At 37.0% G+C, this 16025-nt stretch overlaps 1 protein-coding gene across 1 annotated transcript in view; it reads left to right on the top strand.

Moving 5' to 3' along the window:
• The window catches only part of TOPBP1 (topoisomerase (DNA) II binding protein 1), an 89120-nt gene that overhangs the window by 64978 nt on the left and 8117 nt on the right, over nucleotides 1-16025 (top strand). Inside the window, exons 14-23 of the mRNA XM_006840032.1 lie at nucleotides 457-630; nucleotides 723-832; nucleotides 5697-5820; nucleotides 6398-6544; nucleotides 6652-6754; nucleotides 7928-8120; nucleotides 10160-10380; nucleotides 11513-11682; nucleotides 11959-12070; nucleotides 14608-14771. Of these exons, the coding sequence (XP_006840095.1) occupies nucleotides 457-630; nucleotides 723-832; nucleotides 5697-5820; nucleotides 6398-6544; nucleotides 6652-6754; nucleotides 7928-8120; nucleotides 10160-10380; nucleotides 11513-11682; nucleotides 11959-12070; nucleotides 14608-14771 (1518 nt within the window). The remainder of the gene's footprint in view (nucleotides 1-456; nucleotides 631-722; nucleotides 833-5696; nucleotides 5821-6397; nucleotides 6545-6651; nucleotides 6755-7927; nucleotides 8121-10159; nucleotides 10381-11512; nucleotides 11683-11958; nucleotides 12071-14607; nucleotides 14772-16025) is intronic.

Below are 16025 nucleotides of genomic sequence, written 5' to 3'. Positions count from 1 at the left end.
GCTGGATGCTTCACTCTCCATGCTAATCCTTTGTTGATTTAAGATTTTTTTGAGCACTGCTTTCACGACATCTCATAAGTTTTGTTGTTTTCTCTATGTTTGTCTCTAAATATTTTCTAATTTCTGTTGTGTTCATGGAAAATTCTATTATCTTTTAAATTCCATTTTCCCACAGACTTTTAGAAGATCCCCTTGTATGATAAGCACTACTAGAAATGTATGCTTGTTTGTCTTCTTGAACCAGTTTGAAGGATTTTTTTCTTTGTAGTATATAGATTTCATTCTTTTTATTGTTGATTGAAAGAAATAAAACCAGAGGTGGTTAAAGCTGTATTCAGTTAATACTTTTTCCTTCCTTTTCTCTACCCTTGTTTCCCCCTTTTCTTCTTCCCTGCCCTATATATCTCTTCTCCTCCCTTTTGTCTTTCTCTCTTCCTCTCCCCTCTGTACATACAGGATGCACTTGCAGCCTTGGAAACCCCACGACATCTCAGCCAACAGAAAAAGAAATTGAGTACACCACTCTCAGAAGTCATTGTCCGTAACTTGAAACTGGCTTTAGCAAATAGCTCTCGAAATGCCGTCACTCTTTCTGCCAGCCCTCAACTGAAGGATGCACAATCTGAGAAGGTAGAATTAGTCACTTAATAAATGGATGCTTTAGATAACGAAACATTTCAAACAGTAATGGTTGATGTATTTCTTTTATTTTCCACTTACAGGAAGATGCTCCAAAGCCGCTTCACAAGGTAGTGGTATGTGTTAGTAAAAAACTCAGTAAGAAGCAGAGTGAACTCAATGGGATTGCAGCCTCTCTAGGAGCAGATTACAGGTAGTTGGCAAATACTTCTGCTTGGTGGTGATTTGTTCTAAACTGTAGAAAAAAACTAAACCTAACGAATTCCTAGTGTAGAATAAGCATTGGGCTTATTAGTGACTAAAACCCACCAGCCACTAATTAAGCATTAGTGGTTCAGATCACTCCTTGGAAGCCTTATACAGGGTCACTATGAGTCAGAACCAGTTTGACAGTACTTAACAGTAACATCAAAGCTATTCTGAACATCTGCTTGTTAAATGTCATGGAGTTGGTTCCACCTCTTAGTAATCCTGTAGTGTTTCTGAGGAGCAGTTGGTGGGTTCGTATTCTAGTGCTGATCCTACAGCCGTACTAGGAAACATTTATTTTACCTTTAAAGTGTCATTTTCTACAAAATCAGTCTGGTATGATTTTTAATTTACTACATCTTTTATAAGTGCTCTCTCATATCAAGCCACTTAAACATGTAATATTAAGGAGTTCTTAACAAATATTTGAGTTTCTAGTGTGTGCTACACACTATTCTAGAAAGTAGAATCCATGAATGAGTAGTAGGATTTAAAAGAATTCCTGCCTTCAAGGAGCTTGGTGTGTGTGTTGGTGTTAAGTGCCATCAAGTCGGTTCTGACCCATAGCGACCCTGTATAGGGTTTCTGAGTAGCGGCTGGTGAGCTTGAACCTCCAACCTTACTGTTCAGACTGAGTTTGCAGTCCATTTTATTAACACACAGTGCCACACCAGGACTCCTTCAAGAAGTTTGTGGTGGTGGTGGTGCTGTGCTGTGGAGTCAGTTCCAACTCATAGCAACCCTGTGTAGGGTTTCTAGGGCTGTAAATCTACGGGAGCAGAAAGCCTCGTCTTTCTTCCATGGAATGGCTGGCAGTTTTGGACTGCTGACCATGAGATTAGCAGCCCAACTTGTAACCACTATGCTACCAGAGCTTCTTTTAAAAAAGCGTATAGACTACTAAATATTCCTGGGTCTGTGGTAAAGCTTAGTTTTACCTTAGTGATTTTCAGATAAAGAGCCCTTCTGTAAGGTGTACTAAGAAGTTTTGTAACATTCCTTTAACTGAGATGGTCTTTGAGAAAGTTTCAGTTTTTATCACTTTAGTACTTTAGAGACATAGTTTTCTATTTGACAAAGAAATTAAAATTGATATTCACATATAAAAATAAAATGTATTTCTAATAGTTAAAAGCAGTTTAGCGTTTGATGCTTCTTTTGTGGAATAATGCAGTTTTCCTGTTTATAGCTACTTATTTATATTACTTATTTCTATCAAAACCAGACCCAACGCATTGTCGGCAAATTGATTCCGAATCAGAGTGACCTTATAGGACAGTGTTCTGGATAGAGTAGCAAGGCTTCGGTCTTTACAGAAGCAGATGCTCACATGTTTCTCATGTGGAACACATGGCTGATAGGTCTAAACTGCCGACCTTTTGGTTAGCAGACCAGCATTTAACCACTGCACCACTAGAGCTCCTTATTATATAACTACTGTTCCTGTTGTTAACACCATCATGGTCAGTTCCAACTCATAGCGGTCCTGTATAGGGTTTCCACGGAGTGGCTGGTGGGTTTTAACTACCAACCTTGAAGTTACCAGTCCAGTGCTTAGTCTACAGTGCTACACCCGGACTCGAATATCTTTTATTATATTTATATTACATATTGGGCATTTAGTATGGGGTAAGCATTGTTTTCTTTCATACAATAGCCATATATATATATAAAATCTTTGGAGATTCTGTTTAGATAAGTACTTGACTTGTTTAAAAGGGAACACATAATGACTTGGATTTTTATAAAATGCCAGCTCTGTGAGTATAATAAAATAGTCAGTACTGCCAAAATTCTTTAAAGGGAGTTTAGGAAGACTGCTTTGAACTTTAACTTTTCAGTTGCATTACAGTTTATATTAAATATCTTTCTGAAGCAGATTTCTCATACTTGATAATGAATCAGAGGGAAGACTTTAATATATAGAAGTTACAACATTAATGTATTGTAGGGTAAATCAGTTCTCAAGTGAAGAGTCTCAAATCCTTTACATTTCTTCCCTAAGCTAGGACCTGAAGATATCATCTGATACTTTTTACTATATTCACACAGGTCATCGATGACCAAATCTTCTCTTTTACCAAACTTTCAAATAAAGTATAGTCTTGCATTAATTTATAATCATTGCATTTCTGGAATATAAGTAAATATTAAAACTGAAAAACAAACAAATAACAACAAAAGAAAACGTTGTGTTCATATTGTAAAACAGGTTCCAGACTCATAGGTTAGAAAACCAATTTTTTTACCTATGTGAATTTCTGTCAGGATAGTAGAAGATCCTTCAGGATGTGGGATAATTATGTATTTTGTGTGACTATTCCCCAGAATTTCAGGTATTATAGCACCCTTGCCCATCCACACATATAAATTTCCAGAATGCTCCTTAAGATAAAGCGACATTTTTGTTGAAAACACTCATCTCTAGACTATGAGTCAGCAAACGTCTGTGGGGGTGGTGGTATGCTGTTGAGTCGATTCCAACTCACAGTGACCCTATAAATCTGACCCTAAAAATCTTTACAGCAGATGAAAGCCTCATGTTTCTCCCACAGAGCAGCTGCTAAATTCATATAGCTGACCTTGTGGTTAGCAGCTCAACTTATAACCCACTGCTTTACTTGTTATTGTTGTTAAGTGCTGTCAAGTTGGTTCCGACTCGTAGCAATCTTGCTTAGAGTTTCTAAGGAGCAGTTAGCCTTTACATGTTTATGTATGTAATTGCTATGTAACGTGTAACAGAGATTACATATTGTTTCAGAGCACTGGCAACCTTGGGGTCCAGTGAGATACCTGGACTCCCACTACGCTAGTTGTTGTTGTTAAGTGCCATTGAGTCAATACCGACTCGTAGCGACCCTGTATAGGGTTTCCGAGGAGTTAGCTGGTGAGCGTGAAAATACGAGCTGGCAGTTCAGATGGCTTTGCAGTCTGGCGCATTAACCCACAGTACCACACCACGCTAGTACGACTTCTTAAAAACATTCCTTAACAATTTTCTTAAAGTCATTGATTTAGCTCAACAGTAGCAGTAGAGCCATTACTAGAAATACTAACTATATTAGGCCAGGTATTTTATTTTTATGTTATTTTTAAGGATACCCATGATGGTGGTGGTGGTGGTTGTGTGCCATTGAGTCGATTTTAATTCATAGTAACATAGCGTAGTGGTTATGAATCGGGCTGCTAACTTCAAGGTCGGCAGTTTGAAACTACCCGCTGTTCTGTGGGAGAAAGATGAGGCTTTCTGCTGCTGTACAGATTTACAGCCTTGGAAAGCCTATACAGGGTCGCTATGAGTCAGAACCGACTCTACGGTATTTAACAACAACAACTCTGTTTAGGGTTTTTAAGGATGTATATCATTATGGGAGCAGAAAGCCTCATCTTTGTCCAGTGGGACAGCTGGTAGATTTGTAACCCATATGCTACCAGGGATCCTTAAGGATGGATACTCAGAGCACCTGGAAATAGAGATACTTTTGATATACTTTAAGAAGAAATAACATATCTTAATTTGCTTAACTTGACTATGTGAAAGATTCAGAGATATTTCTTATTTAGGAATTAGAAAGCATCTGAGGTGTCCAGAAAGAGAAAGCTTTATTTATTTTGGTGATAATATTTAGAAATATTTTATTTTCTTTTTTGTTATTTACTTAAACCTTTAAGGGATGGTTTTTACATTCCTTAAGATACTTTCTCTTCCTAGTTTTTTAAAAATTGTTATGATGAATTGAGTGATAGTTTACATGGGAGAGCATCAGCTTTATATTCATCCTATTGTATTTCATTTCATTACAATGATTATAATCCCCTCCATGCATCATCATTCAACAATATTTGCTTCTATTGCCCCTTTTTTTTTTTTTTTTGGATGTACACCAAAACACTCAGGAATATATAATCATTCAAACAACCAAAGGGCACACCCTGCAAGCCTGCCCCCTGGCCGCCAACACACAATCCATCTCCATCCAGGAGTTTAGAGTCCCCAGCCGCTCCATCTCGCCATGTCATCATCTCTGTTTCCATCTCAGGTGTTGCTGCTTCTCTGAATAGGGTCCCACACTCCACTCCCACTCTTCTTCCTTGATGGTGCCCGGGTCCTCTGCTCCGGGACTGCAAAATCAACCACTCCCTTAAGATACTTTCTCAGACTAGGAGAATATATAAGAATCAATAGCATAATACAGTAGGGATAATAACATTGATACAATAGTTGAACTGGTTCTGCCACGTAGTACCCTTGAACAGGTTGCTTCAGCAAGGCCCTCAGTTTTCCTGTCTGTGAAAGGAGTGTAACAATACCAGTGATTCAAGGTCATTGTTGGGGAATGAGTGAGATAATGATACAAAATACAAAGTTTGTGGCACAGAGCAAATGCATAATGATTAGTGACTGCCAATAACTGATGGGCAGACTGGGCACTTTGCCTAATTAATTTGAAAAGGCCTTTATTACTACTGTAAAGTGGCAGATACCCATTACAAAGGAGGAAATTTAAAACTATTCAGAAAACAATAAAGAAGAAAGTGATGTTTTAAGGAATATTCTTTTAGACATTTTTGGCATTTGTGTGCCTATATATAATACTTTATTAATAAAATTTTGCCTAAAATTTTATGAAAATGAATCTTTAAAAAAATTTTTATTAAAATGTTCTTGCTTGTTACATAGTTGTGAAAGTTTTGGGGAAGTCAGAATATTCTATACATATGTATAGTGATCATCTTAAGTGAATGTGGATATTTCTCTTAGTTATTTAGTTTTGTTTTTGTTCTTTGTCTGTATTTGGCTGTTTCAGGTGGAGTTTTGATGAAACAGTGACCCATTTCATCTATCAAGGACGACCAAATGACACTAATCGGGAGTATAAATCTGTAAAAGAAAAAGGAATACATATTGTTTCAGAGCACTGGCTTTTAGAGGTCAGCAATACGTTTTTACTCTCATCTCTCTGTAAATGAAAGTTGGCACCAAATGTCTTCACACGTACTAAAACAAGCCAGTTTTTGTTTGTAAGCAGTTTCAAAGTCTATGTTATTTCTATATGTTTAATTTCTGGCATTTGAAGCTTAAAATCTTTATTAAATATTTGGTAGTTTTGAATGGACACGCCTCTTACTGATTCATTTTATTAAGTGAAAATTGTGTGAATGAAAATTTTATAATAATCTGACAATCTAGCATACCAGTACATTTTAGAAATATACTTTCTTTTCTTTTCTTTCTTTCTTTGCTGAGTATTCCCTGGAATATGATTGACATAGTAAAATACAGAAATAGAATTAGGTTTTATACTTCAGTGGACATGTCATTTTAAAAAAGTGAGGATCGTGTATCATCTTTGTGGTGGAATTTTTCAGGGTAAACTACTGTTCAAAACCTTAATTTTCTGAACTTTTGCTATCTTAGAACTTAATATATTGGTTTTCCTTACCCCACTTAACAGCTTCCTTTCATTTGCTGATATATCTTCCGTTAAAATACACAATTGTATTGTAGTGTGCCCAGGAGTGCAAGCATCTTCCTGAATCTCTTTATCCACATACTTATAATCCCAAAATGAGCCTGGATATCAGTGCAGTACAAGATGGCAAACTCTGTAATAGCCGACTGCCGTCCGCTGATGTGACTGCAAAGGATGATGAGGTATGGTTGATCCATTTAACAATTTCTTAATCTGAATGTTTGTTCCTATTGCTGTGAAATCTATTTAGTGACTTGGTTTGAGAAATTTGTACTTTCTCCTTCAATAGTCTTGTAATTTGCCATTGGAAGAAAAGGATATAGACAATATGACCATCAGTAATATAGAATTGGCAACAGCAAATGGAAATGAAAAAAATGACACTAAAGGAGGTAAAAAAATTTTTTGATAAGTTTATCTCTTTCAAACACTATGCCTCTTTTGTATCAGATGGAGAAATAGTTCCTTTCTTTATTGTTAAATATATATGAAATGTATGTGTGTGTGTATATATATATATATATTTGAAGAGTAATTTCTGGTTCTTTGCCCATCATTAAGCAATCACTCAGCATTTCCCTTTTATCAGAAAATATGTGAATAATTTACATGTAAGTGTGTTGTTGTTAACTTCCTTGAATTGTTGTTTTTTGTTGAATGTCATAAAGTGAACAAAACACTGCCTGGTCCTGTATTACCCTAAAAATTGTTTTTATGTTTGAGCCCATTGTTGCTGCCACTGTGTCAGTCTGCCTCATTGGGGGTCTTCCTTTTTCTTTGACCTTCTACTTTCTACAGCATGATGTCCTTCTCCAGATACTGGTGCCTCTTGACAACTTGTCCAAAGAATAAGAGATGAAATCTGGCCATCCTTGCTTCTAAGGAGCATTCTGGCTGTATGTCTTCCAAACAGATTAGTTTGTTCTTCTGGCAGTCCATGGTGCTTTAAGTAGTCTTCTCTATCACCATAACTCAAATACATTGATTCTGCTATGCTCTTGCTTATACTCTGTTCAGTTTTCACATGCATATAAGGTGATTGAAATTACCTTATATGGCTTGTGTCAGATGTGCCTTAGTCCTCAAAGTAACATCCTTACTCTTTAACATGTTAAAGAGGTCTTGTACAACAGATTTGCTCTGCCATACCTTTTCCTGTGATGTACCTATTTAATTGGTTCTACTCTGTGTACTCCAAAAGTATTTAATGTTTACTTAAGTGTTTTAATTTTTTAAAGGTTGTGGTGTGTGTTTTCAAGGACATTGGAAAAAAGGCTTGTGTATACAACTGTGAGAGACATGAGTGGGGACAGAATAAAGCAGGGGGCTCTAGGAGAGGGACATGGTTAGTCATTTCATGCACAGTTCGTTCATGACTATGGCTGCCTTTTATGCTCTGTCGTATTCCAAGTCTTGGTACATTACTATAGCATATAGTAAGCGTTCGGTCAATATCTAATGAATAAACTTACATTCAGCCTGAACTAGACAAAACAGATCATGTGATACGATGTAGTAGAAAAGAGAAACTTCACTTTGACTTGGATATTTGTGTTTATTTCAAGCTCTGACACAGACCTTGGAGATGAGACAGAACTTCCAGAAGCAACTGCAGGAGATAATGTCTGCAACATCAATAGTGAAGCCCCAAGGGCAGAGGACTTCCCTTTCAAGGAGTGGTTGTAACAGTGCTTCTTCAACCCCCGACAGTACTCGCTCTGTCCGCAGTGGACGGAGTAGAGTCCTGGAGGCACTGAGGTATGTATCTGTCACTAATGGGATTAGATAACAACCTGTCCAAAGAATAAGAGGCAAAGGAAGTTTCATCATCCTTAAGGAGATAGGTAGCTCCTTATTTAGGGTCCTACTGACACAGTCTCCAATCAGTTGGACCTAATTTTTCTTCTTTAAATAAGTAGTAAAGTAGAAGTTTCTAAAGTATCAAGTGTAAAGATTGCATTAATATTAATGCCCCCTTGTATAGTCTAAACAGAATACATCATATGCTTTTTTCCTGTCCTAAGAAGTGATTTAAAGATCGTTTGCCTCTTCTGAACTTGATTCAGTGAGCAGTTCTCTATACTATATTTGTATTAACTAGTGAATGTGTGTGTATAATTTTAAACATTTTCTGTAGAAACTGTCCTAGTTATCTAGTGTTGCTGTTACAGAAATATCACAAGTTGGTAAAGGCTTGAACAAACACATACATTCTCTCACAGTCTGGGAGGCTAGAAGTCTGTATTTCAAACACTAGATCTAGGGGATGGCTTTCTGTTTCTTGGATGGCTCTAGGAAAGATCCTTGTCACCCTTTAGCATCTGTAAGCCCAGACTTCCTTAGGGATTTCCATGAGTTTTGGTATTAGCCTTTTCTTGGGTCTAGGAGCTTCATGGAGTCCTGGTGTGACTCTGTGTGTTAATGCATCAGACTGCAAAGCCATTTGGACTGCAAGGTTGGCGGTTCAAGCTCACCAGCTGCTCCTTGGAAATCCTATACAGGGTTGCTATAGGTTGTAATCGACTCAACAGCACTTAACAACAACAACAAGGAGTTGCATAGTGCAGGGACCCCAGGTACCAAGGTACACGTGGCAGTCCTGGCTCTTCTTCCTTGGTGGCAATAGGTCCCTCTTCTCTGCTCACTTCTCTTTCCTTGTATCTCTTGTAAGATAAATGGTGTTACGAATCACTCATGGGAAAACTCCCTGATGTCAGATCAGGGTTGTGATGGGACTAAGGGTATTACAGCCGACCCTTAATCCTTTTATTGGTTTATCACATCTTGGGGAGTCATCACTTTAAATTTTCCTAGATTCATAGTTCGTACATTCCTGTTATTAATGGATGTGTGCAGCTGTTTTTTCTTGTTTTGAGTTGTGACCCATCGGCAAATGATGGTATCAAAAGCTTTGCTCTATCCATATTGTTAAGATTGACTATTCTATGAGGAGGCAGCTGTCCCCCTTCATATTTGGAGTGCCTTCGAACCTGAAGGACTCATCTTCCAGCATTGTATCTGACAGTGTTCCACGGCTTTCCATAAGGTTTTCAGTGATTAACCCTTCAGAAGTGGTTTGCCTCGTCTTTCTAGTCTGTGTTCATGTGGAAGCTCTGCTGAAACATGTCCACCATGGGTGACCCTTCTTTATTTAAAATACTGGTGACATAGCTTATGGCTTCACAGCAGTGCACAATCCACCACAGTACGGCAGCCAACTGACAGATGAGTGGTAGAGCTCATTGTAGGTACCTGTAGATAAGTGGTTGTTGTTAAGTATTGCTGAGTTGGTTCTTACTGATAGCTACTCTGTATGGAGTTTCTGAGGAGCGGTTAGTGGGTGTGAACTTCCGACCTGTGTTTAGCAGCCAGTTGCTTATCCAACAGTACCACACCAGGATATAGATCACATTATAGCAAGCTTAAGCCCTATGAATATACTCTGAGAACAAAAGACTACCTCTTCTTTTTTGTGGTAACTGAGCTCTGTGGGGATGATGATGGTGAGCACCAGTGTTACAGTCTAAATGATCTGTGTGAGTGTGGGATGTTTATGGCTAGCTAGTTATTTACAGTCCTGAGGTGATGCAAACTGATTCTTGACTACTAACCAAAAAGTTGACAACTTGAATCCATCTAGCAAAACTGTGGAAGAAAAACTTGGCAATGTATTTCCCGTAAGTCAGCCATTGAAAACCCTGTTCTACACCAGAACATGTGAGATTGCCACAAATTAGAATAGGCAGAGTGGGTTAACAGGTTAAACTGATTATTTTGAACTTATTTTTGTCCTTTAGGCAGTCCCGCCAAATTGTACCTGATGTCAACACAGAGCCTTCGCAAAATGAACAGATCATTTGGGATGACCCTACAGCCAGGGAGGAGAGAGCAAGGCTTGCCAGTAATTTGCAGTGGCCCATTTGTCCCACACAATACTCTGAACTTCAGGTGGACATAAAAAAATTGGAGGACTCTCCTTTCCAGGAACCTTTACATGATTCAGAAATTGCTGAACAGGGTAACAAGAAAGAAATTGATTTACTTGCTTGTATTGAGTTCTGGTTAACCTCTTAAAAGTAGCAGATAAGCAAATTTGTGATTGTCTGAATCGTACATGAAAACAAAAACCTACAAGATGTTTGATTCAGGTTTAAACTTGAGTCAGAAAAATTATTTGTAAATTGAGGTACTTAAGTTCAGTTGAAGACTATATTTTGTTTGTTAAATTTAGAAATTTAAAATTAGCCATGGTTTCTCAGACATGATTCTCTCCATTGTCCTTTCTTTTGCACTAGTCCTTTTTACATTTGTGTTGATAATACTTGGTTTTTCTCCCAGTCATCTTCTACGTTTCTAAGTTCAGGCTAGCACATACTTTACCTACATTTGCTCTTTGGATTTGTGTGAGTTTCTTTCTGAATTCTATTTTTTTTTTTTTTTTTTCTTTGAACATTACCTTTTTTTTAAGTTTTCAGTGTGAATTGAATGATAGTTTACATGGGAGAACATTGGTTTGACACTCATTGTTTTATTGCAATGATTACATTCCCCTCCATGCGTCATCATTCAACAGTATTTGCCTCTAGTCCCTCTGTTGTTGTTGTTTTTTTTTTTTGGGTGGAGGAGATGTACACCAAAACATTCAGGAATATTTAAACAACCAAAAGACACATTCTGCAAGCCTGCCTCCTGGCTGCCATCACACAGCCTTTCTCTTTCCATAAGTCTGTAATACTCTGTCTCTGCTGTTGCTGCTTTTCTGGAGAGGGCTTTGAACATTACTTTAAAAACGAAATGCTTCCTATCACTCATCTTTGTTTTCTTCCTTTCTCCTCTTTTTAATATCGTATTTCCCTACACTCTAGAGCTTTCTCAACTTTTGATTTTCTTAATGGGTAGAAGAGCTTTCATCATATAAATTTAAGTATTTAAAGTGTGATAGTTTAAGGGACACATTGACGATACCATTTGCCCTTTTAAAGCTAATTAGTTGCATTTATTTATAATCTTTACAAATAGACTATTAATTTTGCATGTACTTTTTACATCATAGAGTTTGTTTAATTTCATCTTGGTTAAGAACAATTTCCTATAAGTTGTTCTTAGTCATATTTGGATAATATCCCACTGTAGCATTTTACTGCCCTCAGCTGTCTCTGATCCTGGAAACATGTGTGTGACTGAAGCCCCCCAACACCAGGTGATCGCTGAAGAACTAGAAACTCCAACAAAAGACAGCCATTTGATCCCTACGCCACAAGCCCCCAGTATTGCCTTCCCCCTGGCCAATCCACCTGTGGCTCCACACCCTAGAGAAAAGGTTTGTTTACACCAGTATGGTGATAGAACTTTTGGATATTACTTTTAAGTAGGATGAGAAATGTGTTGATAATCAACTATCAGTGATTCATCAAGTGATGAAAACAGCATTTCTTGGCTGTTTATTATTTTTTATTTATTTATTATTTATTTATTTATTATTCTTGGCTGTATTATTATTTCTGTATTTGGTAGTTCAGAAGATTGAGTCTTTGTAAAAGAACCTGGTAACTTTTATAATGTTTACTTTCTCTAAAATAAAACTTTTCCATTCCAGATTATAACAACAGAGGACACGCATGAAGACTTAAAAAAACAGTATATATTTCAGTTGTCATCTCTGAATCCACAAGAACGTATTGATTATTGTCATCTCATTGAAAAACTAGGTACTAATATTGTACTTAAATCTAAAGAGTTGCACATGGTGCCCTTATTTGATATGGAAATTGAGATAAAGAAGATATAGGTAACTTGACTAAGGCTGTACATTGAGTCAGGGTTGTTGTTGTTAAGTGCCGTCTAGTCGATTCCGACTTATTGTGACCCTGTGTAGGGTTTGCAAGGCTATAAATCTTTGTGTAAGCAGAAAGCCTCATCTTCTCTGCAGAGTGGCCAGTGGGCTTGAACTGCCGACCTTTTGGCTCTCAGTTCAGTGTTTATCCTATAGAGCTACCATGTTTCCAAAACAAAATTGGTAGAGGTATGCTGTTGAGTTGATTCCTACTCAGTAGTGACCCGGTATAGGGTACCTGAGGCTGTAAATCTTAATCGGAGCAGAAAACCTCTCTCCTGTGGAGTAGTTGGTAAATTTGAATTGCTGACATTGCAGTTGGCAGCCCAGCTCAAAATACGAGCTGTGATTTTATGTTGTCACTGACTCATGAGACTAAAAAGTTAAATTGAAACCATTCATTGAGGTTTTAAAATCTTCCGTGCTGCTTTGAGCATTTTTTTATTGATAAAATTTTGGACAAAATCAATAAAATTACAGGCTTATAATTAAAATTGGATGCTAATGAACTTGAAAGTACAATAACATTTTATTCAGAGAGGAGGACTCTGGCAACCAGCCCTGCTAGATTGTAGGAGAATCTGAAGGAACAATCCCAAACCTCTAGAACGAGAGTCATGCTGCTTGCTGTATACTGCCCATGTGTACCCTTATGATGGAGCAGTATCACTATTTTCATTTGTCAGTCTCTGCTGACATCATTCTCAGAAGCAGCCTACTAGAAGAATAACTAGATACTCTGTAGCAGCATCATATGGTAGAAATACAGCATGAGTCACATATGTTAATTAAAAATTTTTCTGTTTGCCACATTTGAAAAAGTATAAAGGAGCAGGTGAAATTAATTTTAAACATTTATTTCATTCAAATCTATATCTAGAAGACTACTTAACAGTAATCAGTATAAAAATTATCAGTGTGATTTTTCATTTTCATACCAAAGTCTTTGAAATCTTGTATATGTTTTATACTTACAGTACATCTCAGTTTGGACGGTTTCAGGTGTTTGGTAATAACATATGTGGCTGGTGGTTACTCTATTGGATAAAATAATTGTCCCACTATCACCATCCACTGCCATTTAGTGTAGATTTTGACTCTTAGTGACCTATATAGTTAACAAATTTAGAGTAAAATATTTCGATTTTTTTATAGCTTGACATTGAGAGTGAAAACAGTAAGAAATAATAAATTTCTTGTAATGCTAGCCCTGAATCATCAAGAAAAGACTAAATGTTACTGGTATCCTTATAAAGATGGAGAGAACTATGATACATACCATTTAGAGATTTTTATCAAATTCGGGTGGATGGGTAACAAGCTGTTTCTTCTTGGAAACAACTCTTGTGGAATACTTTGATTCTCTGTTGCCCAGTGAATTAGATGGAGTTGTAAATCAGAATTGCTAAGTTTTTCCCAGAGCTCACCAAAACACAATACTCCAGTTTTTGGTTGAGGGTCTTTTAAAATGTAATGAGGGTATTTGCCCAACCCTACATTTCGAAAAACTATGACCAGCAGTCTGTTGTGTTGTCTCAGTCACAGAATATATTTGTTACATAGAAGTAGATATTAAATTAATCTGGAATTTTACCTTACTGTGGTTTGTATCACTCTTTCATCCTGGAGCAATTTACAAATGTTAACAGTAACCTTCCTTTACAGAGTTGTGAGGATTAAATGAGTTAAAAATCTGAAGTGCTTATAACAGTCACTGGCGTAGTAAGTGTTCAATAAGTATTGCTACTATTATTGTTATTATTAGAGCTATCTGTAACTGAGTAGTTTGAATGTTTTGTTATGGTTTTAGGCAGTCCTTGATATAGCCTAACCGCTAGTCCAGTGGACTTCTAAACCATAAATGATAGTCATGCTTTATACCAGCTTGTAATACTATATGCATTCATCTCTCCTCAAAGCCAGACTTCATACACATATATTTAAGAGGTGCCTTGTCCTCTTAATTATCTCATATCCTATCAAGGGATCTACTGGTCTTATTTTCACTTGCAAAACTTTTTGCGTTTTGAACTGCAGGGTCACTATGAGTCAGAACTGACTCGATGGCATTTAACAACAACTAAACTACATAGTGAAGTGATATATCTGGTGTTTGCTTTAACATAGTTAAGAACAAAAGGGATTGTAATAAAAGTTGGCAAAATCTTGATAGTTTTACATTGTATGTGACCAGTATGTATCATGTGTGGTTCTTTGTACCATATACCTACTTTTGTATTTATAATTTTCATAATGAACATTAGTTTATAAAATTATATATGCAAATTAAAATAATTGTCCGTCAAGGCTTTGGGTTTAGTTTCAACACATTGTTTATAAATAATTTCTAGGCATGCTTCAGATTATATTAGTGCTAAGAATAAAACAATGACCAATTTTTCTCTCATTAAGGTGGATTAGTGATGGAAAAGCAATGCTTTGATCCTAACTGTACACATATAGTTGTGGGACATCCGCTGCGAAATGAGAAGTATTTGGCCTCGGTTGCTGCTGGGAAGTGGGTGCTTCATCGCTCCTATCTGGAAGCATGCAGGACTGCCGGGCGCTTCATGCCGGTGTGTATTCATGTGAACAGAAGCATCATTTTCTATTGAAGTGGCTGTCTCTTAAAACACTCATCATGTAATTGAGAAAAGCAAATATGAGCAATGAAATTACACCAGGTGTTAGAAGGCCCTCGTTAACGAAGGGAAAAAAAAAAAAAAAATTCAGGGTACATAGAACCAGAAGCTTAGCTCTCAGTTTTATTCACTTTGGAGAACATGCTATGCTACTGTAATAAGTTTGTAGCCACTCCTATTTATTGTGGTGAGTTCAAGTGTTGCATGTGTCTACTTAAAAGTGATGCTGTCTTCTCCATGTTAGCAGTTCATCTCCAGTGAATTACATGTTAGTAGAGTGATCTTGGGGTCCTCTTGTATTTTCATCCTGTTTATTGCCTTGAATAAAACAATGAGGCCCATATGCAGTGCCAGTGGCAATGTTGGAAGTGCTCCCAAGAAGCAGAGAAAAGTCATGCACGACAAGAAAAAGCTGAATTGCATGATATGTTCTGTAGATTGGGGTTCTGTTGCAAGAGGTTCCATAGCTGCTGTTGTTCACTATTCCAAAATAAATGAATCCAGCATAAGGATCATGGGAAAAAGAGAAAAGGAATAAAGCTGTTACTGCAGCTATGCTAGCAGGCACAACAACTGCATTCTTTATGAAATACCTGTGTATCTTACATTGAAAATGTAGTGTTTATATGGGAGACTTGAATATGATTCAAGAAAAAGTGGAGTCATTATATGACATTTAAAACAGAAGAGAGGGGAGGGAGGGATCTAAAGATGGAGCATTTGATGCCAGTAAAGAATAATTAGAGTCCTGGTGTGGTGCTGTGGGTAAAACACTGCACTGCAAGGTCGGTTTGAACCACTTAACAACAACAAAGAATTGTTTGATGATTTAAGAAAGCCGTTTATCTTTAAAAATCTCAAGATAACAGGAGAAGCAATTTTTACCAACCAAGAGGCTAGATGAGTTCCAGATGTTTTAAGCCAAACAGTGTTCTAAAATCATTTCAGAGAAAGGATATCTTCCTAAACAGGTTTTTAATGCAGCTCAAAGTGCCCTATTCTAGAAAAAAGCACCAGAGAAAATATTTACTAGTAAGGAAGAAAAGTGAGCACCAAGGTTTTAAGACAGGACAGGATTAGCTAAATACTGTTTTGCATAAACGCAATCAGATCCAAGAAGGATTGGTATTGTATAGAAACATTTTTAGAGAAATTAAGAAATAAAAAAGTCTGTCAGAAATCACCATA

Source organism: Chrysochloris asiatica, unplaced genomic scaffold (assembly GCF_000296735.1).
Source record: "Chrysochloris asiatica unplaced genomic scaffold, ChrAsi1.0 scaffold00028, whole genome shotgun sequence".
Classification (NCBI taxonomy): domain Eukaryota; kingdom Metazoa; phylum Chordata; class Mammalia; order Afrosoricida; family Chrysochloridae; genus Chrysochloris; species Chrysochloris asiatica.
This window is presented reverse-complemented; position numbering and strand designations above follow the sequence as displayed.